General features: G+C 40.6%; 1 protein-coding gene across 6 annotated transcripts in view; it reads right to left on the bottom strand.

Moving 5' to 3' along the window:
• Positions 1-1,553: 1,553 nt before the first annotated feature.
• Positions 1,554-23,479, bottom strand: part of PLAG1 (PLAG1 zinc finger) — a 51,245-nt gene continuing 29,319 nt past the window's right edge. For 2 of the 6 annotated variants that reach the window (XM_082364749.1, XM_082364751.1), the window contains exons 2-4: positions 11,852-11,950; positions 8,954-9,312; positions 6,224-8,429 (exon numbers count right to left, since the gene is read on the bottom strand). In XM_082364749.1, coding sequence (XP_082220875.1) covers positions 7,172-8,429; positions 8,954-9,195 — 1,500 coding nt within the window. In that variant the 5' untranslated portion in view covers positions 9,196-9,312; positions 11,852-11,950 and the 3' untranslated portion in view covers positions 6,224-7,171. Of the gene's footprint in view, positions 2,613-6,223; positions 8,430-8,953; positions 9,313-11,851; positions 11,951-20,293; positions 20,399-23,479 lie in introns of those variants that run through there. The other 4 variants (XR_014236718.1, XM_082364750.1, XR_014236719.1 and 1 more) reach the window with 4 other exon arrangements.

Genomic DNA, 23,479 nt, shown 5'->3' with positions numbered 1-23,479 from the left:
GGCTCACATGACTGTCGAGGTTGACAAGTCCGACACCTGCAGGGCAGGCCAGCAGGCTGGGGACCAGGGGAGAGCTGGATCTTGCAGCTCGAGTCCGAAGGCCGTTTGGAGACAGAATTCCCTTTTGCTTTTGGAGAGCTCACTTTTTTCTCTTAAGGCCTTCAACTGATAGGATGAGGTCCGCCCACATTATGGAGGGCAGTCTGTTTTATTTGAAGTCAGCTGATTATAAGTCACACCTAAAAAAATACCTCCACAGCCGCATCTAGACCAGTGTTTGACTAGACCAGGCATCTAGTCTGGGTACCATGGCCTAGCCGAGTGGACACATTAACCATCACATTAGCCAAGAGTCAAACATCTGCAGGTTAGACAGATTTATTATTGACCTTGTGTTGACTAGAATGCAGTCAAGACCTTCTGGGTCTTTTTGTTGTTTTGTTTTAGTTTTAGGCTGAAATTGCCAATATTTGACCATTTTTGATCTACAAAAATGGGTAACTGGGTACAGCTCAATACAATATTTACACTTTCCCACAGTTGCAGTGATGCTGTCCTCTTCTCTCTGATGCTTGATCAGGAAACAGCCTTCTTTCTGTAAAGCTGACTTCTTTGGAACGGCCCTAGGGCTTAGCACGAAGCAGTGCCTTTTGCTTAAGAAATGCTTAATTAAGGAAAAGTGGCAGCAAAACTCAAGCTGTCTATAGCCAGACTGAACTTTTTCCTCCCCTTAATGGTAAACCATCAGTATGAACCTTTCAGTTAACAAAAACATGAATGAAAAAGTCTTTTAGCCCCATTGGGTCTATGGTGCAGTAAGCAAACTGCATTTCTAATTAGTTTTCCATAAGTGAGAATATACCTTAAGTGAATTAATCCCAAACATCCTTTTTCAGAGTATTCTAACTATAAAAAGCGATAGCATTTTTCTTTCTATAAATAGTCCTTGAAATATTTCATATGTGTGAATTTAAATGAAAATGTATTTAGTGTTAATGCTAAGAATTAACAAAGTAATGCTTTTAGGTTTGCTGGAATTAAGTATGTAAAAAGAGGAACTGCAAAATTTGGGGTCACTGTGCATTTTCTTTACCTCTCTGAAGGTAGACAGCCTTAAGATAGGAAAGCCAAAGGTAAAGAAGGAATTTTTTCCTATCATAGTAAAAAAGGTGCTATGAGATACAAAAAAAAAAAATTCTACAGTTGGCTCCTGGCCAGATTATTAACTGAATTTTCAGAATTAATGTCTCTCTTTCGAAGCTGCATGACTGTTTAACTGATGAATTTTAGATGAAATGACATTTGTGTGCTCACCATTTTGGTCCAGATGAATTGTCAAGGGAGGCTTTTCAGCAAAATTTTAGACAAGCAGCCCAAAGGGAACTTCTAAAAAGGTAATTTACAGGCAGGACTGACAGACAATAAGGGCTAAAGGAATGCTGAATGCCAATTTTATCTCACGTGAACAAGAAACATGATCAATTTATACATTCCTACAGCCTTTTGGGGATTCCTTTTTTGAATTCTCACCTGGATTAAAGTTTTGATGCATGATGTTTCGACTTTTTTATTTACAATTTCTGTCCTTCCTTTAAAGGTACAAAAGTTATAAAACAAAAGAAACCCTAGAACTTTACATTTCATTTCAGCAACCAAGTATTGTCCTAGAGGCAGCTATTAGAATCTTACATTTATCAAATGAGAAAATATTTAAAATTCAAAGGGAAAAAATGTTATACCAAATAGAAATTTATCATCTATTAAAATTTCAGGAAGATCTACATTATCTAAAGCCATTCTATAATTTTTATTCATATATTTTGTGGAGTTCACATATCTTTTTCTTACAGCAAACATAACACTGTAGGCCACAAGAAGCTGCAGCACTATTGTTTAATTAGCAGCAAATTAATATTTTATATCTGGGTAACTGGACAATAAATAGCCTGCTTCTTTGGACGTGGATGTTTAAAATGTAGTTATCACTGCAGCCTCGTAATGTGATTGCTAATTTACAGAGCTTATACACACACAAAAAATACGATCTTTGTCTATATTTTATACAAATACAACAGTAGTTTGTGAATACATTTTAAGTACATGATATACATGATAAGCCACTTGATTTCCCATATCACAGAATAGCGATTTTAAATGCAATAAAAATATACAAAATTCAGCCTGGAATGCAGAGTTTTTCTTTCCTATTTTGACTCAAAACTTTATCATTAGAACATTTTTAGAGTACTAGTCCAAACACTTTTTTCATCAGCTAAAAATACAATTTCAGCAGTCCAGCTTATGTTCAGGCATGATGCAATCCATTTCCGAATGGATTCCCAGTTTTTGTTAAATTCAAAGGGCTGTTAGTAACATACAGCATGTTCTTCACGCCACACCATATTATAAAGCCCACGTTTCGTTCTGAGTTACAGTCACCTTGTGGACAAAGCTGGGTTTGTTCTGGTAACATCTGCACATCCGAGATTTCCTTTTGCAAGTGCACATGAATACATTGTTGTGGGTGGTGTAAAAGTCTTGTTAAAGACAAATGAAGTCACAGTATAAAAATATATTGTACACCTTTACGCCTAATGTAGTCCTTTTTTTTCCTATGGATAAAAAAAACACGACTGAATGAGACAGAGAAGTTTGTAGCACCATGAAGAGTTGTATCCCAAGTTACATTAGCAGCATGATCCAACAGAATATTGAAGGAGTGCTTCTGAGAAGATACACATTCATTCTGGTTCATCTGTACCACTGAAGCTTATACAATGAAGTGTTTTATACATTAGCAATAGTTCTGTTATTTCTAAGCCAGATAACTTATCAAAAGACACTGCCTTCCATCCTCAGAGGGCTGACAACGTTGGAGAAGGGCCTGGGGGGGTGATCCGAGCGTGCCTTTACCATTGTGGGTGGGATCATCTCGATTTATATGATCAAAAAGGAGCTCTGTATGGGTTTTTAGCACAGAACTACACAACACAACTTATGTGGCTCTATGGGATCACAACAGACTATCTGTGTGGTAGACAGCTGCTGACGCAGTATGAGAAAAATAAGACAAGGTCAACATAGGCACTCATTTCTCAGAGATAACAGTCTGCCACTGCTAATGAAGAATACTCAGTATCTGAAAGATCTCCTCCAACGCCACATGGATCTCAGTAGGCTAGAAGCAACTTGGGTGAACTGGTATTTTTTTTTTTTTAATTTACATACTGGGAAGACAGTGTGTTTTGAGACACGTAAACCTTGTAAAAAAATAAACCATTGTAAAACCTTATGAAAAGACACACACTGATTCTGTGCAATATAGCAAATTGATAAGAAAACACTGTAAAAATGTACCTGTTTAAAATACCATCTACCATTTTTGAACACAAAGCATTATATATCAAAGGCCTACATATATATCATCTAATGGCACTTGAAACAAATTATAATAAGTCTTAAAATAAAAGGCATAACCTATAAGAAAGTTTCTGTAAAGGTTTAGATTCATTTTGAAAGTGCTATATCTTGTAATATGTGTAGTATAGAGGTTGACCAAGCTCTATTTTTTAAAAAAATATTGGCCTATATATGTGTATTGCTTTCTAGATGAATGATCCTGAAAATATGTACTCTTTAACATTCATTATTAGCTTAATAAAGCAATCAGCTCTGGCTCATGTTTCAGTCAGTATATGGTTTTTAAAAACCGCTACTGTCCAAATTAACACAATATGTCACTATATTCCACAAGTGACTAAGAATAATAAAGCACAAGCAACAAATAGGCAAAAATACACAGCTTGGAAGAAACACTAAATGAAATTAAAAAGCTGCACAAAGAGTAGTGCATGATCTGCCAGGACAACTGAAGTTCTGAAAAATGGAACCTGGTAATAGGATTTTAAGATGCACATTGTAACAGTGACCAACAGCTATAAAGATGATATTTGCATCCACTGGTGGAGAATATTGCTTACGGTGTCAAGATCCTTCCACACTCATGCTTCTGTGTCTGGTGATCTAATTTGTACAAACACATGGAAGGTCAAACTGAATGAGGTTCAATATCTTGTCTGAGGTCCAAATTCTAAACTGAAATCTTTTTACTTAAAGATAATCCCTTTTTTTTTTTTTTTTTTAAACCAAGCAAAGGCACTACTAGAAATTCCAGGGATGATGATTCTGGCCACCGGAGAATGAAAACAGCATTGGCAACAATTATTTTTAATCACATCCAGTTGACATAAAAATGTGTCAATTTTTTTTTTTTTTTTAGGAAAAAAAAAAAAAAAGTCAGTTCGGTGTTACAGCCTTGTCAGACCATTGTGCAATTAAAATAAATGAGTCAGCCTCATGTTTAATATAGATTCTCTCAAAAGGGGTTTAGTGACCGCTACAGTCAATTTAAAAAACAAATTAGCTGAATTCCCTCTTACTTGGAAGTGTTATTTCAAGTCTGTGGGGCAGCAACAGGCAAAGGGGTGTACATATTAAAATATGAGTCCACAATTTTAGCACTGGTGCCCTGGAAGATATGCCTCCATGTATTTGAATTCCACGCAGGGCGAGAATTAGGCTAAAAATATATATACCTACGTGGCGCCATTCCCCATTTCCAAAATGCTTTATTTAATAAATCCTGGTACTCCCTTTTAAATTTTTTTTAATTAGCAGTGAAATACAGCCTACTAAGGCCAACGTCTCAGTTCGTTGTTCTGACTTCTCTCTAAGCAAATTTTAGACAAAATAAAGTAGTGCTTCCACACTTGTATTTGTGATTTCTATTTAAAAATAGGTTTTCTATTTATTTGTGCTCTGTCACCAGATTTCTTTTTCCTTTTTTTTTTTTTTCAATGGTGATTAAAGCAATATTGAACACTAATCATTCAACTAGTGATTTAAGTAAGCAATCTGTTTCATAGAAACTAAAGGAGGCGGTAATAAAGCAGAGCTAAACGCCTACTTTCAGAGCAAATATTCTCCTAATCAAAAGCTTAGGAGCAGTTTGAAAAATTTAAAAATGTATTTCCTTATTAACATATATAATTTTAATGCCTTTGGAACACACTTTTTTTTAATAAAATGTAACTTTTAATAATAACATTTAAATACATACGTATAAAAACTACTGCTCCTAGGATTAAAAAAAAAAAAAAAAATAGGAGCATGATAAAATATCAGGAGCCCAAGCTCCTTAAGAGAGCAACTTTGATTCTATGAAGTGCGATGTGTGTGTACATATATATAATATATATAGTGAAACCCCCATTTACATTATTACAATTTACATTTCTCCACAAATTATACTACTCCCCAATATTTTAAATAATGTATTCTATTCAGTAATCTGCACTCATTTTTAGGAATTCTTGGTAAACATCGAAATCTGCAGTGATAATTGGCCCTATAAAAGGGAAAAGAAGCTTCCACATAGGGCAGATGAGTGCTCAGAAATATTTTTCTCTCTCTTTTTTTAAAGAGATATATACTCTTCTATAAACCCTCCCTCCTCATACCCACCCCAACAGACAGGGTCCCCAAATAAGGTGTTAACAAGTGCTTACTAGATATGTTTCTTAGGTTGATGCCCCAACTGATTATTAGAAAAACAGAATAATAATTCGACCTTTGAGAACATATGCTGGTTGCCTAACATGAAGAAAGCCCACAGTAACCGTTGTTGTATTCATTGAACACAATGTTCTCGATTGTTCTTTTCACAATCACTAAGATAATGTTTGTTTTGCTTTACTTTTCTCCCTCCCTCTACAAATTCAACTTATTTGCAACGTTCCTCCCATTTCCCAGGGACGTGTAAAAGTGGGGTTTTACTGTATATATTTTTAGTCGCTTAAGACTTTGTGGTCATTCCTCAAATAGTTTTCGAATGCATTTAACTTTAAAGTCTCCGTCCAAAAATAGCAAGGAAAGATGAATTAACACTGAATAAGAAAGATGCCATGGGAGCAGGGCTGTTGTTTTGTTTTCTGTTTTTGGTGCTTAGGGACCACGAACTGCCTCAAATTCAGCAAGAAGTGACATAAGCGATGTGCTTTGACTAGACTCCTAAGGGATCTCGTTTCCACCCTGGCGACAGGGGACGCGATCCCCAGACAAGTTCCCAGGCAGAGCTGCAGGTCTCACATCCGTCTCCCTGCCTAGGGTCTCTCACCCTAGAAGCAGAGACACCTCCCCTCCCCACCCCACCCCCCTCCCCCCATCCCCTGCAGGGATAAACACACCTGTGTTCCCCAACGGCTCTGGACTCTGGACCGACTGTGCACTGACAATCCAAGGAAAACTGCTGGCTGTGCTTGACCTACCCTCTGGCCATGTAAGGTGGAAAAGACGAAAGAGATCCATCTAGAGACTGACTGAAGACTCTGATGCCATACGCTATTAGTATGAATCGAACGGAAAGAGAGCAAGAAGTATAAAACGTGGCAAACATCCTGTGTACTAATTTAAGGCCAACTCTTAAGTAACGTGGAGTGCCGTGTCACCTTACTAGGGGTCTCTTTTTGCTACAGATACTGGTGCTTTGTGTTTCGGTTTTGTTTTTCTTATATGTGCATAATAAAGACGGCAAACATTTGAGCCAGACGATAGCAAGTCTTCAAAATATACTGACCTGAAATTATGGTCTATCTAAGAAACATATGTCATGTCCCCAGACTGGATTCTTAATTCATTTGAAGCTTTTGATTCTTAATCCATTTAGAGGCTAGTAAAAATTTTACAACTCTCAGGTCATTCATATACATTTTAGAAAATTTAACTCTCCTGCAAAATTTTTTAATGAGCCAAATGTCAAAAGGTAGAGCCATTGTTATTGGACAAAAAATGAAAAATTTAAGATCTAACAGTAATTGGAACACGGGGTTGGTAAGACTTTACTACTAATAATGGCTTTCCTATATGAGAAATCATCTTCAAATGTGACAGTTGGCAGTGAGTCAGGACAAAATACCCAGGTAAACATAACTGAACACAAATGGTTCCAAAGCTCATTTAAAAAGCTAGTTTCTATTTTATACTGGCTTAATGAAAACTGGTACTATACAGAAGCAGAAATGTTTATACTGTCTGAAAGTAGGCACTAAAATTAAAATAGTCACCTAAGGCAGGGCTACACACACACTTCTGTAACGGATCCACATCGTGGAACCTACTGGAAAGCTTGATGGAAACGTGGCAGCGTTGTGCTTGTGCTTAAACTACTGGTGAAAGCTGCTGACAGTGAGTGCAGAGAGCCCAGACCTATGGTGCTGGCAGGATCCGGAAGATCCTGGGTTTGTGGCGGGAGCTGAGCCACAGAAGAATGTGCCTCCTCCTGGGGAGAGCTCACCCCAAGGCTCCCCACCGATATGGGGTTATAGGGGGGACCGCTTAATGGTATGAAATTAAACAGCTGAGAAAAGTCCAACGCTGCTGTGTTCAGGGGCTCGCTGATGGAAATCGAGCTTTTGGACAGGGAGAGGTCCCCTGTGCCATCATCCAGGGACCCGATCTGCGGCTCCAACGCTAGTTTAGACGACGATGCTTGAGAGTCCTGGGAAGAGGGGGGCACGCTGCCTTGCAGTTCCATCAGGTAGCTCTCGATCTCCCCCTTCAGCGGCTGTTCCTTTTCGGGGATGGAAATCGCATATGAGGTAGAACTGAACGGGTATTTGAAAGAAAGGTGGTGAGAGGGGTGGACAGCATCCATGTCTATCGGGCACGTCACGCCCAAGGGCAGAGTTGTGATCATCTGGTGGGCAGACCCCGGGCTCTGCATGGACTGGAAGGGAGTGTTGTAGAGGTTCAGCTGCAGCGTGTTTGTGAACGGCTTCGACAACAGTTCGCTGGAAGGCAAGGACATCACCGGGAGGAGCTCGTCCTTGATGGGCACGGACACGTTGCAGGTAAAGGGATCCAGGAAGTCCACGGGCTCCGTCTTGACCTTCCGGAGTTCCTGGTTGTGACTCTTCTTCATGTGCCGCGTCAGGTGGTCCTTGCGCCCGAACCTCTGTGCACAGTACTGGCAGAGGAAGTCCTTCCTTCCCGTGTGCACCACCATGTGTCTGCGCACGTCCTTGCGCGTGTAGAAGCGGCGGTCGCAATGCTCGCACTGGTGCTTCTTCTCCTTCACGCCCCCCGACGACTTGCCCGCGTGGGACTTCAGGTGCTCCAGCAGCACGCCCGTGCTCTCGAACGTCTGCAGGCAGACCTTGCACGTGAGGTCACCGCTCGTGGCCGCGTGCAAGGCCAGGTGCCGCTTGAACCCGAGCTTGGTGTTGTAGTTCTTGCCGCACTCTTCGCACGTGAACGTCTCTTTGTTGGGGTCGTGTGTGTGCAGGTGATTCTTCAGGTGGTCCTTCCGGTGAAACATTTTCTCACAGTAATTACACTTGTGGGTTTTCTCGGGAGAGTGCGTGGCCATGTGCCTTGAACACAGACATATTCTGTCAGCATCACGACAAAAACCGCCCGACCTCACTGTTCAAACGGAAGCTAAGCTGCTAGGCTAACACAGAACTTCCCTCGGCTCGGACACTCTTTTAACTTAATATGCATCTGCTACGAGGGTAGTTACCACACCTAAACACTGCAGAGCTGGAGCCATCTAAGTCGCCACTTTAGTTTTCACTGGTTTTTAGCGATTACAAACGTTAACGAGCAAGGCTGAATATACTCACGTTAATGTCCACACCCTTTTCTTGCAATTTCTTTTTGTACAAACGGAAATTCTACTCTCATTAAGCATTGCATTAAAAAAAAAAAAATCCAAAAACACTAACACATAAAAGTCTGTGACTTAGAATGCTAAAACTAGCCAACGTCTAATCTACTTAACATTTCTCTCTGCAAATCAGCGGAAAGATGTGGATACAAATATATACGTTTACAATGGCTTCAAATGGCCAACATAATAGAAAATAGAATCTGAAAGACAAATAGAGTTTAATACCTTTGTAATTTGTACTTAGAAACAAAGGCTTTCGTGCAGTCTTGTTGTATGCACTTGTAGGGCCTCTCTCCTGTGTGAGAGTAGGAGTGGACCTTTAATTTCTCAACACTGTTAAAGGCCTTGTCACACAGTTGGCAAGGAAAGTTTTTTCTTGGTTTGGTTTCACCACGCTTACGTTTCCCTGAAGGGACTTTCTGGGTATCTCTTACTTCTGACAAATCACCAGGAATGACAGTGGCCATCGCAGCCTAAACCAGGCCTTCTTGTTGGACACTTGGGAACTGCCCAACTCCACTAAATGATTTAGCTTTAGGTGGCTTCTCAAGTTTCATGTGGTCGTAAAAGAAAGCAAAAAGGGACTGGAAAAAAAAAATAAGAAACAACTAGTTTGTAACTAGATTTAATTTTTAAAAGTTTTATTTGCTATGTGATGCTTTTGAATTAAAAAAAAAAAAAAGAAACCATAAAATGGATTCAGCTGGTCTAATGTAATATCTGTAGGCTTCTTTATATTTGTCAAAACACATATTAACGCATTGCTCAGAATGAACAGTTCACAGATCCCCTGAAATCCCACCTGACAAACGTCGTACTCAGGGAAAGCAGTCGGGAACTCTCAGGAAGCATCAAGACATGATACTAAAAGTGGCATTATTAAAGCTTCACTTTTTACAAGGGACTAGAGGACATAAATCTCGCTAAGAACATAAAAATGTTTCCGCAAATATTTTAATGTCTAAAAATCATTTGTGCAATAATTTGTGCAAGCCAGGTCTAGTCACGCTCTGTGTTAGAGGAAAATATAGATTCGCAGCCGAAAACTCTTTCAGGCACCTTGTGAACCATTTACTCCAGGGAAGGAGTACTCAAGGCACAGACACCAGAGGCCTGAAAGAGTTGAACGCATCGCCCGAATTGAAAATTGATTCTTTATACCAGTGTCATCACACACAGAGGGATTTCTGAGTCAAGAGCAGAAATGACTTGTCTTCATAACGAACATGCATTCTTGAAATGGTAAAACCTTTTGGTGTTACATTAGATGAGGATCATGGCTCCCTGTCTCTTGGGTGGAAGCAATGATTTGGCTGAAGTAATTTTCCCCACCATTTTTCACATCACAGAAAATGATGCTGTTCATTGGGCACCCGAGGTGAGTGGAAGAGCCAGAGCTGGGGGACCAGTCTCTGACACACCTGTGACCCGTGTGAGTGTGAGCACACCGGTGGGCCTTGTGGCTTAGTGCACAACACCTGTGCAGGGATACATCAGTGTAGAGGTGTGTCAGGTTGTAAAAGGTGTGTCAGAGTTTCGATTCATTATCGGTGCTGTGAGAAAGAAGGAAATGTATATATTGTGCGGCAAAGAGTATGTCTACCTAAACAAAAACTTAAATTGACTGAAACCTTTGAAAATTTGTGGACAAGAGATAGGAAATATTATCAACTGTATTTCTCAGAGGAAGAAACCAACTCCCCAAAGATCCAATTGATATAAACAAGTTAAATGATTCCTCAAGGTTCATGAAGGCTAGTTTTTAGCAAGGTATTTATTTTTAAGAGACACAGAAATAATACCAGCAACCTCTTTGAAAAAGATCTGATTTTAAATTGAAAATTGGCATGTGGCTAAATGACTGTCATCAGCTACTAATCAATTGGATTTCGCATCCTATTATATATTCAGAAAACAAGGAAAACCAATTTCTTTGTTTCACTTGTGTTTTGGCATCAGACTGACACTTGCCCTCGCGAGCTAGATGGATGATCTGACTTTTGCAGATTCCAGTTATCCTTTTGCAGGAGCTCCAAATTTAACCTACATTTTTGTAAAATTAAGTGTACATTACAACAGATCCTATTGCATTTTAATGTAGAGGCTATCGTTAAACAGGCAAAATATAGCAATTATCCACTCATTTGATTAAAGTGTACAGCATATGGGTAAATTAATTGGTGTCTGGTTCACACAGCCTTTCTTCTTCAGTGGGTAGATACGGGCAAGGCCTTGCTTCACGCTGTTCAAACTGCCTAAGTCTCCTTTGCAGTTTAAAACTGACATTAACACAATTAATGCAACTGACGTTACTACTGCTAACACAGTATGTTCCCTCTGGTTTTAGATTTTTCTGCATCTCAAGGACTTGTTCTTTTCCTGTTATATTTTCATTCAAGAGACAGCTTCTCTGCCTCTCTCAGAAATATCTAAACAGCTATTCTGCTGTAACCAGTAATGACACTGTAAATTGGTATAAAGCATTCTGCCAAAGCAGGAAAAAAGAATAATTTTGACTCTCTTATTTCCTAACATGATGCTTTTGCGCACCTATTTAGAACATTGTGGGAAACAAGCTGATAAAATTTTCAACTGTAAAATCAACATGGAATGCAAAGTATCTAAATCCCTGTATATAGCTAATATCTGAAAATATTTCAAAGACTGGTCATATTTTGCCATTATTGTGTTATGAGACCCAACCATAATTGGGCAGAGAATTCCAGTTGAGAAAAATAACAACTTCTACGTTATTGAAAAGAATGTACTAAAAGTGCACCATGAAACAACAAACATTTGATCGTATGAAAATTGGTGATACTCAATATGGAGTAACAAATGAATTCTGTTATCTTTGGATGTACAGACTGAGCAATGAAGAATTGCAGATTTCAAATATTACACTTTTCTAAGACCAGCTGAAATTTTTTCATGGCTAACAATATCTTTTATCTCAATATATTACAAAACTCAAATTACTTATAGGTGCATTTAAAAACTACAGGATAAACATAAAGTTGCGAGCTCAACATTGAATAAAAATCCAAATTCATAATATTCATAGCAATCAAATACTTTAAAGATACGTGCATAAAACTATAGTGATTTCTCTTCAATGCATACCTGATGACAGATGGAAAAAGCGTCAGACCTTGATCTTAGCCAGTTCCATTGACTCTTCGTGGAAGAGAGCGGAATCCAGTCCTTCCCATTTTGGCCAATCTATGAAACAAAAAATAAGAATGGACTACACTCTAAATGGAACCAGTCCGCAAGTGACGGAAAATACAGGATCAAAGAATGGCAATTTCATGACACATGCTTTCATTCCGTACTCTGCTGAAGAGTCATGCATTAATTTTCACCAATTGCAAATCTTTATTAGTTCAAAGCACATTTACATGACCAAATTAAGGCAGAAACAAAAAGTAAAACAGTATTACCTAGATAAATGGCATTTGGTGATGCTGAATGACTCCCCACTTCTTTCCCAAATTCAATTTAATTTTTTAAACCTAACTCGCCTACTGAGAGAAATGGATATTAGGGTTACTATTTGTAAACCAAACGGATCAAGTTTTCATTAAGCTAAATAATATTCGGGAAGAGACAAGCTCAGTTCTCTCTCGGGGAGAGCACACCTGTAGCCTGACCGCAGCCCAGCAGGCTCCCGAGGACAGCACCTCCCACCCAGGCTCACACGGCACACGGCTGTGCAAGGTGGGCTTCTCTGGGCTACACTTGTGTTACCTGCGATACCCGCCAATTTATTTCTCAGAATGCTGCAAGCGCTGCTGAAATGTAGCAATAACTCTGTGCTCCTTAGATTTCAAAAGCATGCAAGGGAAGTTAAATATAGGTTTGCTACAGGAGAATGGGTGTCAGGAAGAAAGCATCATTTGGTTTTAAGAGATCATTGTTGAAAAATCTTAAAATATCTTAAAAAATGCTATTAGTAGCATGATCCTCAGTAGACTAAGAACGCGCATAGAAAAAAATCTGCTAATAATTCTGACTGTACAAGTAAATGTGAAGAGAATAATGGTCAAAAAGCAAAAAAAAAAAAAAAATAGAATTATCTATTATAGAGAGTACAGGGTAGTAAACCCTGAATAGTTTAAAGATGACCATTCAGAAATCATGATTATGACAACTTGAGAGGGATAATACAAATCAAATAGTTAGAATAAGATTCACCAATGACAGGTTAAATGAAAATAATTTTACTTAACATTCTAAACACAAATCTAATTAATTTCCCCTGAAATCAAATTTTCACATACTTTAAGAATTTGATGATGTGTAAATAAAATATTTAATAGAGGGCATTCAAGCATCATTACAAAAATACTAAGGGTATATTTGAAAGCAGGATTATTCTCATAGTTTAAAAGACAAGAAAAATAAAAATGTAGACTAATAAAGGATGTTTAAAAAGTTAAAGCAAAAGCTCCATTGTTTTGTAAAGCACAGGACATGCATAAATGGAAGAACTGAATTCTGCACATCAAAATTGCAAAATAATAAAATTAACTTTGTAAATACTTACTTGCCCAGGGCACATACTGAGTTTTGGGTAGGCTAATTAAGAATACGAAGGCCTATTTTGCGCATTATGTTATTGTGATAATGTAAATACCTTACAAGTGGAGGGTGTTTCCATCTCTATCACCTCCCTGGAATTCAATGGGCCTGAGAGGCGGATGCTTTTATCACCATATCCATTGTAAGGTGAGAGGCCCAGGGAAGCTGAACATCTCGACAGCACATATGTGGTCTAGAAGGGGCTAGTGCCCTACGTCACTCTTATTCTACTGCATTCTAGGAGAAGGGCTGATTGGCAAACCAATTTGAGAGTGCATAAATCCTGTCATTGCACTTAAAAGGCAAGAACAGGTGACAGTGCCTATTTCTCTATCGGAGCTGCCAATACGATCCCCAAACAGAAACACATTTAAGATTTAAAAAGCTTCTTTTAAATAAAGACGGTTGGTAAAGTAAACTTTAAGTAATTTAAATAGCAGTTCAAAGAACAACTAGTATATCTGTCTTAGTGGATAGTGATTTGGGTAGAAAAAAATCTAAAACCAAAGTTGACTAGTGAACAATAAACTTACATATTTTTTTCTTTTTTCCCCTGACCAATATAAATTTTATTGCATCTCAAATACATCCATAAAAATTTTATTTACGCTTACTGTTCAATGGCGTTTGTAATAAAAACCCTTTAGAGTCAAAATGTTTCAGTACAGTTTAAAATTGTATGTCTCTCGATTTGAAATGTTACAATAGTCTACAAATTACCCCAGTTACATATTTTACAGCTTGAAATAAAATAATAAATAGATATCATTTTCATTCATTTTATCACAAAACATAATTCCAAAGTCATGGTTAATTTCCCTAAATTCAGCCTAATTATTTTGAGTTCTTATGAGTGGCTAATTATTTCCCCAAACAAAGGAAACCAGAAGCTATCTAGAGTTCATTATTATTTGGCTTGGTATAATAAACATAAATACACAGTTTCCATTCATGGAATCCTAACTAAAATGTCAACTAAAATTACCTGTGTATTCTCTTTTATACTGTTAAGAAAAACTTTAATTAATTTATTTTTAACATTTTTATTGGGGTATAATTGCTTTACACTGTTGTGTTAGTTTTTGCTGTATAACAAAGTGAATCAGTTATATGTATACGTATAACCCCATATCCCCTCCCTCTTGAGTCTCCCTCCCACCCTCCCTATCCCACGCCTCTAGATGGTCACAAAGCACCGAGCTGATCTCCCTGTGCTATGCGGCTGCTTCCCACTAGCTATCTATTTTACATTTGGTAGTGTATATATGTCCACGCCACTCTCTCACTTCGTCCCAGCTTACCCTTCCCCCTCCCCATGTCCTCAAGTCCATTCTCTATGTCTGCATCTTTATTCCTGTCCTGCCCCTAGGTTCATCAGAACCATTTTTTTTTTTTTAGATTCCATATACATGTGTTAGCATACGGTATTTGTTTTTCTCTTTCTGACTTACTTCACTCTGTATGACAAACCCTAGGTCCATCCACCTCACTACAAATAACTCAATTTCGTTTCTTTTTATGGCTGAGTGATATTCCATTGTATATATGTGCCACATCTTCTTTATCCATTCATCTGTTGATGGACATTTAGGTTGCTTCCATGTCCTGGCTACTGTAAATAGTGCTGCAATGAACATTGTGGTACATGACTCTTTTTGAATTAGGGTTTTCTCAGGGTACATGCCCAGTAGTGGGATTGCTGGGTCGTATGGTAGTTCTATTTTTAATTTTTTTAAGGAGCCTCCATACTGTTCTCTATAGTGGCTGTGTCAATTTACATTCCCACCAACAGTGCAAGAGGGTTCCCTTTTCTCCACACCTTCTCCACCATTTATTGTTTGTAGATTTTTAAGAAAAACTTTTAAAAAGCATTGTGACTACTATTCTGAAAAGTCTGCAACGAAATTTGTACTCCAGCTTTTCTTTTTTACATATCAAAGATTGGTTACTATGGTTTTTCAAATAATTAAAGTTCTTTGTCTTGATCTAAAGAATCATGAAGCAACACAGAAAATATACATATACCCGTTTCAAATTGCCCTAAGATGAAGTAACACTTCAGAATACCTGCCCAGTTTTTGCTGGTACCAGAACAGACGTTTTTTTCCTAGGGCAACTTTGCATACACAAAAACAGTAATTAAAGGGGATACCGTGTGTGTGCCCGCACACACACAGGTTTATTATCTCCGTGTTTTACATTCTAAAACGGTGACTCACACAAAAAAATAACAAGCGAAATGAATCATACATCAGAGGGTCTACTAAAACGAATTCCTATGAGGATACTGGCAACAGAACAGGCCTGAATTAAAACTGTTTCTGTACTTAAAATTTCACAGTTCTAAAAGTCATTTCTCTAAGAGCTGTGAAGTTTTACAACACTTACCTGCATCAATAATTCTTTCATATTTAAGTTAAAACTCAAGCATATACTTTGCAAATTAAGGGCAAATGCCATCATAATCAAAGCTTTATTCTCCTTCATGCTAATCATAAAACATCATTAGTAAACAATTCAGAAAATGTCAACATTTGCTTAAAACATGTTTTTCATATAGAGTAAATAGGTGGGTTGCAAAAGGAAATTTACCAGTAGTTAATACTTTAATTTACGTGAATAAAATACAATAAAGCTTTGAATAATGTGAAAGAAATTATTAACACAATAACATAATTGAAGTCAATTCTGAAGGGCAACAGCAGACTTAGAACACTTCTTTGATCCTGTATGATAATGTGGAAATTTGTACAGCATTCAATTTTTGTAGGTCTGTAAAATCACTTATTAATAAAAGGAAAAAACATATCTTGCAAGTATAAAAATCTAAGACAGCATTAAAAGTAGACTGTAGGCAGCATTGGGGCAGGAGCTGTGTTAGTTTCATTCGCTGTTGTTTCCCATAAAAGGAAGTAGAGTTTTTGTTGAGTGAATGAAAATAATTAAAGCAGGACAAGTGCTTTCCAGCAAGGAAGTGAACTATAGGCTCAACCCCCACAGTAGACACAGGACAGAATACATATATCTAAGTTCAAGTAAAAAATAATACAGTGTGGACACAATTTGGTCCAACACACTAAATAAGTCACTAGAAAGGGACTCCCTGAACCTAACAGCTATTTGTAAGGCCTTAGATTAAAACAATAGTAACTGCAGTAAAAGCTGTCTAAGATACTCGTTTTTTTCCGAAAACAAGCATCCTCTGATTGACCTTACTGCTAAGGAATCAACTAGTACAAGTGTATAATATCAGTTTGGTCCACATTCATTCCTAATAAAAATTTCTAAAGTGCAAACATGCCTGGAGCCTGCGTCCATGCCTGGCATAGAGCAGGAAGGATGGCTGGATGGTTAGGTGGTTAGAGAGGCTGCTGATGCCGCAAGAAGACGGGAAGGAGTAGGGCGCCCGCCCAGAAGCAGGAGACATGGCAGAGAGCGAGGCTGCACCTGACCTGACCCACCCAAGTTGTAAGCAGGTACCCAAATGACTCATACCCGGAATACCAAAAATTACAGAACTTATCTTCCTATGGTAGATGTCGTTAACTGATATCAATCAACTGTCAGGGTGCCTTTTTAGAATTACTGTATGTGATATTTTCAACTTTTGAGCAATTCATTAAAATGCAGTTCTAGGACAACACTTTTGAAACTTACCATGCAACTTAGCCTTACAATATTTAGAAAGGCTTATATTTAATATACAAATACTGAAAGCCAACAGAGACCTGAAAGGAGTAGCAGACCTATTTGTTTTTAGGAGCCAAGAGGAAAAAGTCAACGAATTCCAAAGTGCAATCAACAAATTCCAACGTTAGTTCTCTTATCTGCACGACAAGGAAGTTCCTTTGGGGGCCACCTGGAGCCTGGGTGTGGCTGTTTATTTCATTTTCTAGCGTCCCCAAAAAGCAAAGAGACAATCTGATGAAGACGGACTATTCAAACACATTTTACCTTTCAATTCAGAAATGTTTTCCTTGGTTAATTATTTCATGGAGCAAAAATGTCATGTTAGGTTATAAAGTTTTTCTTCTCTTTTAAAAGCTCTTTTAAGGATCCATAACTTAGAAGTTAGGCATTTCGTTTTAACTCCTATGTGGGAGATTTTTCCTCCTATGGTTGTATATTCATTTCAAAATAAAAAAACCTGAAAACTACAGATGGGTGGTATACCAGGGTATTTTCATTCTCTTCACATGGGCAATTAGTATTTGCAAACAGGAAATGAGAGCAGAATGGTGCAAAAGAAATGATGCCAGAGAGAGAGAGACAGAGAGAGCACAAAGAATCGCAATTACATCTGAATACAAAGTAAGATTGCTTAATCACACGTTAACTATTTTTAGAGGTTTTCCTTTTTTTTTTTTTTTTTTGTATAAAGCATTTCCAAAATACTGGTGCTCAGGCTAGGATTATAAAGTAGGCAGCTCGCAGGTCAGCTCAATCTGAAAACTGCATGTGTCCCAAATTATGATTAGTTGTTTTTATGTTTTTCTTACCACTGACCCCTCAAATTCCTGGGGCTTTAAGGAAAATGCTTGACACCAACCATAAAAATGTTCACACTGAAGGACCCCAAACATTTGGAGGGCGTGCCTCTGTTCATAAATGGCTAACTGCCTAATGCTATTAAAATCACAGACATAGCATCTGCCAGGCTTCAGGTTTGACCTTCCCAAGCATACACACTCAGTCTGTCTCTACCTATACATTTAACAGGAGGCAGAGATAGCGCACCATAAAACAAGAGGGGCGAGGAAAGAAAGTTTCACCTAGTTACAAAAGCTCATGCAAAGAACTAGTTTCAAGCCATCTCAAAGTCAAGCGCACTTTAAACGTAGGCCCATGCGGTGGTACACGAGACAAGGCATAACTGTTGTGAGGTGTGTGTGTGTGCAAAATCTTCAGGAGCACCAGACAACGTAAGAACAGAGGACCCCGCACCCAGGGGAGGCTCTACGTGTGCCATCACCCTGTCCTCCCCGAGCTGCACCCGTGTGACTGTCCAGGGCAAGACCACTTCTACTGATTCCCACAGAGTTGAAGGTGAATGGGATCCGCTCTGGGCAAGACTGTCAAGTCAGGGCACCTGTGCCCTCCCCCGAGCTGTCACAATTAGAAGAGAACCGAGAATTATATTCCTTGACCGATTTTAGTTGAGTGAGGATGAACTTTTTTCAGAATGAAGTTTTTCAGAACTCTACCTCTCTGAGCTTTTTACCTCTAACATGGATTGTAAAACTCATGTTGAAATTACCTGTCTCTCCCCCGGGACTGTAAATTCATCTACAGGGAGACCGTCAGTCACCCCACATCCCTGGCATGGTGCCCTGGCCTGTGGTGACACTGGATGAATATTTGTGGAACACACTATAATCCCTTTAAGGAATTTCAGGAATCAAAGCAAGCAGGTAAACATGTTTTGGGGTTCCGGAAACCTCAAATGAGTTTAAAAGCAAACTGAGAAGACAAACCCTATAGGATGAAGTCGTTAGTTCTGGCACAGGGGTGGAAACCTAGGGGAGCATTGCAGCCCCTGGGAGGCCGTGGGTGTCTAAAGCTAGGGAGACATGGGCATGTCCACTCACAGGCCCGCGGGGGACCCAACGGGCGGGGAGGCACCCCCTGGGCGGCACCCAGTTAGCCTGGATTTTCAGGACGTTTCTGCTGTCAAATGCTCTGCTCCATAGCTCGAAGAGCACGTGGAACCTGTACTCGTTATGATTTATTGTTGGGAAATGAATGGTTTTACGGGAAAGAAAAAGGAACAAAGTAAAGTTCAAAATCTTTCAAGAGGATGCTCTTCCTGTGATATTAAATGGGGGGATGAAAACCGAAAACGGCAGAGAAAATTTTTGACTAGTTACAGATACAAGAGAAATGAAAAAGGAGAGAATCTGCATAAACAGCGTTGGCTAAGTAAAAGTAATGAAAACATTTTTTCTTTTTCTAACTGCTCAAAAAGAGCTTCATTAAAAGAGAGTGTAAAAACTACAATGAAATAGAAAAAGAAAAAAATCCATAACCCGTTAACACTAAAAAACCATTAACATCTTCATATATAATTAAAAAATACTTACAACATACGAACAACTAAAAGTTTATTCTGACTTGATTTTCATGCTTATTCTTCAGAGTGTGCTGAGATTAGAGGATTTCAACCAGCTCAGTTTATGGGTCTTTTATCCCATCAGAACTCTGTCCCTCTGCACCGGGAGACCCTGCCTGGCTCTCAGCCTCGGCCGCGTCCTCCTTTCCTGGGGTGCTGCCCGCCTACCTTCGGTGGAGTTCAGGGCCTCGAGCCCATCCTCTGGCCCGGGCCCAGGTCCCTAAACCTCCATCCCGTATTTGAGGTCTCACTGACAAACTTACCTGGTACCAAATCCATGTGTGCCTGGATTTCCAAGTATCGCTACACCTTGATCTGTGCCACTGAGCTGCACCTTACAGGCTGGGAAATCTAGAAGCCTGAGTTGTCCTCTTTCCGACAAGGCCAGCAAACTGCTGCCGTCCCACTGAGGTCCTCATTCTATCATCTGCCGCATCCCAGCCAGCGGAACGAGCTCCTCTCCCCACCTGCCCAGAGTTAACCAGACCCTTCCCAGTGGACGGAAAGAGATACAGTGATACCATGGGATAATCTATCACGCTGGGCAAGACTCGGAGAGGGAAGAGTTTAAGAGTTTGTCTGCGGGTGATTTGGGGAACATGGACAAATAAGCTTTTACAGCAGCTCTGCGTTTTGTGCACAAGGTAAGGAAAAACTGCTCGTTGCCAGGATTCCAATCCTTCCATTAGACTGTAACTATTAACGAAGTCCTGTTGAACATGATACATTTTGATGGACCTTAAAATAGTAAGTGGCATGCTTATTATGTGGCAGGCTTTTCAAAGCTTTTAATGTCATATCTTATATTATTTCGAAGCTGGAATAAGCGATCACTTTGAAAGCCATGCCATATAATGATAAAAGCCACCTACCTGGGGCCCTGCTCCAAACTCTAGCAAGGCAACCTTATTAATAGACCATCACAGAATGAAGCATTCTGGGTGCCAAATACGGTCAAGGCAGCACCAAGAGGCAACCTAAAAAAAAAAGAAGAGTTAGTTTGAAATTCCAAAAGTCAGACCCAGCTTGGTTAATGGCATATGAACCAAATTGGTTTTTTAAAATTCATTATCACTTATTCACATCTTTATACTTTATTGGAAAATCTATCTCAAATTCTGTTAGGAACAAATGTGAAGCAAATAAAATATTTACAGTATGCTGAAAAATGAAAAGTAAACAAATCAATATCCCTAGGTTTATATACTTCCCCCCGAATCACAATGAAATTATCTGGGTTGTTTGTATTTTTATTGGTAAAATATTATTCCAAGTTTACTGCTATTTCTCAAAATTGCAGCTTATTTTCTTCGTTTATATTCTAAAGACATCCATGATTTCCTCTGTAACACAGTTTTGAGAAGAACCTCTTGGGTTGTATATTTTGTTCTGAATAACAGGCAAGGGAGAAATCCTGCTGGACGAGTGTTTCCCCCAGGCTGCGTGTTCTCAGGGAGGGGTGCAAACCACGAGCACCCCGAAGGAGAGGCAGAACAAGGAGAGGGGCGACCGCCCAGCTGCTGTGCTGCTCTCCACGGTGAGGCTACCATTGGTTTTAAAGTGAATTCGCAGGTGGCAAGCAAGCCCGTCTTCAACGCAAAGAAAACCCCGAGTGAGTTCTGAAGCTCCCAATGTGTGCTTGTCCTGAGCTTCCTTACGTTGTGCAGGTGATGAAGACCCACACCTACAGGCGCTGACCAGGAAAGAAAGGGGCGCCAGGAGCTCTGTGCAGAAACCACCTGCTTCACTTCCCTGGACCAGGGCTCAGCGTGCAGCCACGTGTGCCCACCCCTCCGGTAAGACAGACAGCTGACACCGACGTAATAACTGTTACTGGCCTCTATCCCATGCGGCACCGATCTGAATCACTGGGGATGCTGTTCTCGCGGTGCACAGGGGCTGCAGCTGCAGGAAGGACGCCTTATGTCAGGGCAAGCAGCGTGACGGTTAAAGTAACAGCTGCCCTAAGGCGGTATTAGAGTGACCCCTCGACAGCCAAAGCAATACTGTATGGTATGAACAAGTGACGGAAGGTCAGAAAAGGAAAAGAATACTGTGGACTTTCGCCCTGAAGGACGCACAGCGCAGACGGGAAAAGGGTGTGGCGAGCATATGCCGGTTAGCCGGGACTCACAGGTCACCCCTGCGGTTACAGGGTCCAGGGTGACCCGTGTAGCGTAGTCACAGACGTCCTAAGGGTTCAGATGCGAAAAGTGCAGGGGAGCCCCAGGGCAGGGACCGTTGCGCTCATGTACTAGTGATGAGAAGCAAGTGTGAGGCAGCGAAGGGGTCCACGGCACTGAGAACAAGTCCGGGGAGGTGGAGGGGCGGGGACTTCGATGGGATGCAGGAAACGGGGCTGCATGAGCACAAAGCCCGAGCTGAACACCGGCCAGAAGAAGCCCTTCCCAGAGAGAGGCCGCCTGTGAGCCAGCAGTGTTGACAAAGGACACGCGAGGGGGGGGGGGGGGGGCAGAGCTGGCTGAGTCGCCTCCTCTCGCTCAGGGCCAACCCCGTTACCGGTCGGCTCACGGTGGAGCCTCCTGACCACCACGATAGGACCAAACGAGGCCATTTAGAGGCGGAGTGGCAGGCAGAGCGTCGAGAAGGAAGGAAATGGTGGCAAAACCCGCAAAAAGACAGAGCTGCTAAGGGTTCCGGAACGCCCCTGCCATTGCTGCACAGAGTTGACCACTCAGGCTTGAGGACACCAGCCTTCAGCAAGAAAGACTGTGGGGCGGGGCGGGCGGGGCGAGACCGGGGCCGGGAGCAGGGGACGCCCCTCCACGTGGGTGCCAGCGGAGGGCCCGGGAGGAGGGGACGCACCTCCACGTGGGTGCCAGCGGAGGGCCCGGGAGGAGGGGACGCACCTCCACGTGGGTGCCAGCGGAGGGCCCGGGCGGGAGGAGGGGACGCACCTCCACGTGGGTGCCAGCGGAGGGCCCGGGAGGGGGGGACGCACCTCCACGTGGGTGCCAGCGGAGGGCCCGGGCGGGAGGAGGGGACGCCCCTCCAAGTGGGTGCCAGCGGAGGGCCCGGAAGGGGCTTCCAGCGAGGAAGAGAGAGGTGGGCACTGGAGGAGGAGAAAAACGGTAGGGCACTGGTTAGAGGCGGGGTCGGGGTGCCTGGCGGGAGAAAGCAGAGACCGCTGCGGGGCTGAGGATAAAGAGGCAGGGGAGAAACGGGGACAAGGCAAACCACGGCCGAGAAAACGGACACGTTTTCCGCGTACATGATTACAGACCTAAGAGAGATGCACACTCACCCAGGCAAGTTTTCTTCTGGTGAAAGGGGTAAGCGATGCAAGGAGTTTGCTTAACTTGGCCAGTGTCAACAGAGCCAAGCGAGAGGGGTGCGTCTGGTAAGGAGGCAGGAGGAGCAAGGCGCTTGGCCTGGGGACAGCAGCCAAGGCTAGAGGGACCCCGCGGAGGACAAGAGAGGGGTGTCCAGGGGCATCCCTGAGGCTCTTACAGAAACACACTTGCCATACAAAATTAAATTTCTTAAGATACAAGGACGTGATGCACAGCGCAGGGCATGTAACCAATATTTCATAATAACTTGAAATAGATTATAATCTATAAAAATATCGAATCACTGTTACATACCTGAAACCAATATAACATTGTAAATCAACCATACTTCAAAAAATGATTTTAAAATTAATTTTAAAAATTAAGCGGTTTAGTTATTGCTGTTGGGAGTGTAAACCATTGAAACTTTTCTGGAATACACTGTGGAAATAGGTAGTCAAAGCTAAGTGTACATGTATGTTGACCTGATAAATCATTTTTAAAAGTATAAGGAAAAAAGCTGAGAAACAAAGATTTAAGTACAGGCATATTTTAAGAATAAAAGTTGATAATGTCTAATAAAAGGGGTAAAGTAGCATATGTCTATATGATAGGATAACTACACAGCCATTAAAAACATGCATTTAAAAAACATTAAGTCACATGATTAAACACTGATATAATGCTAAAATTTTTAAAAGCAGGACATGGAATATACTCTGATTCCCATTTTGTAAAGTACACACTTAGAACTACTCCTCCCCA

This window comes from Balaenoptera borealis (assembly GCF_965194805.1).
Source record: "Balaenoptera borealis genome assembly, chromosome: 17".
Taxonomy (NCBI): domain Eukaryota; kingdom Metazoa; phylum Chordata; class Mammalia; order Artiodactyla; family Balaenopteridae; genus Balaenoptera; species Balaenoptera borealis.
This window is presented reverse-complemented; position numbering and strand designations above follow the sequence as displayed.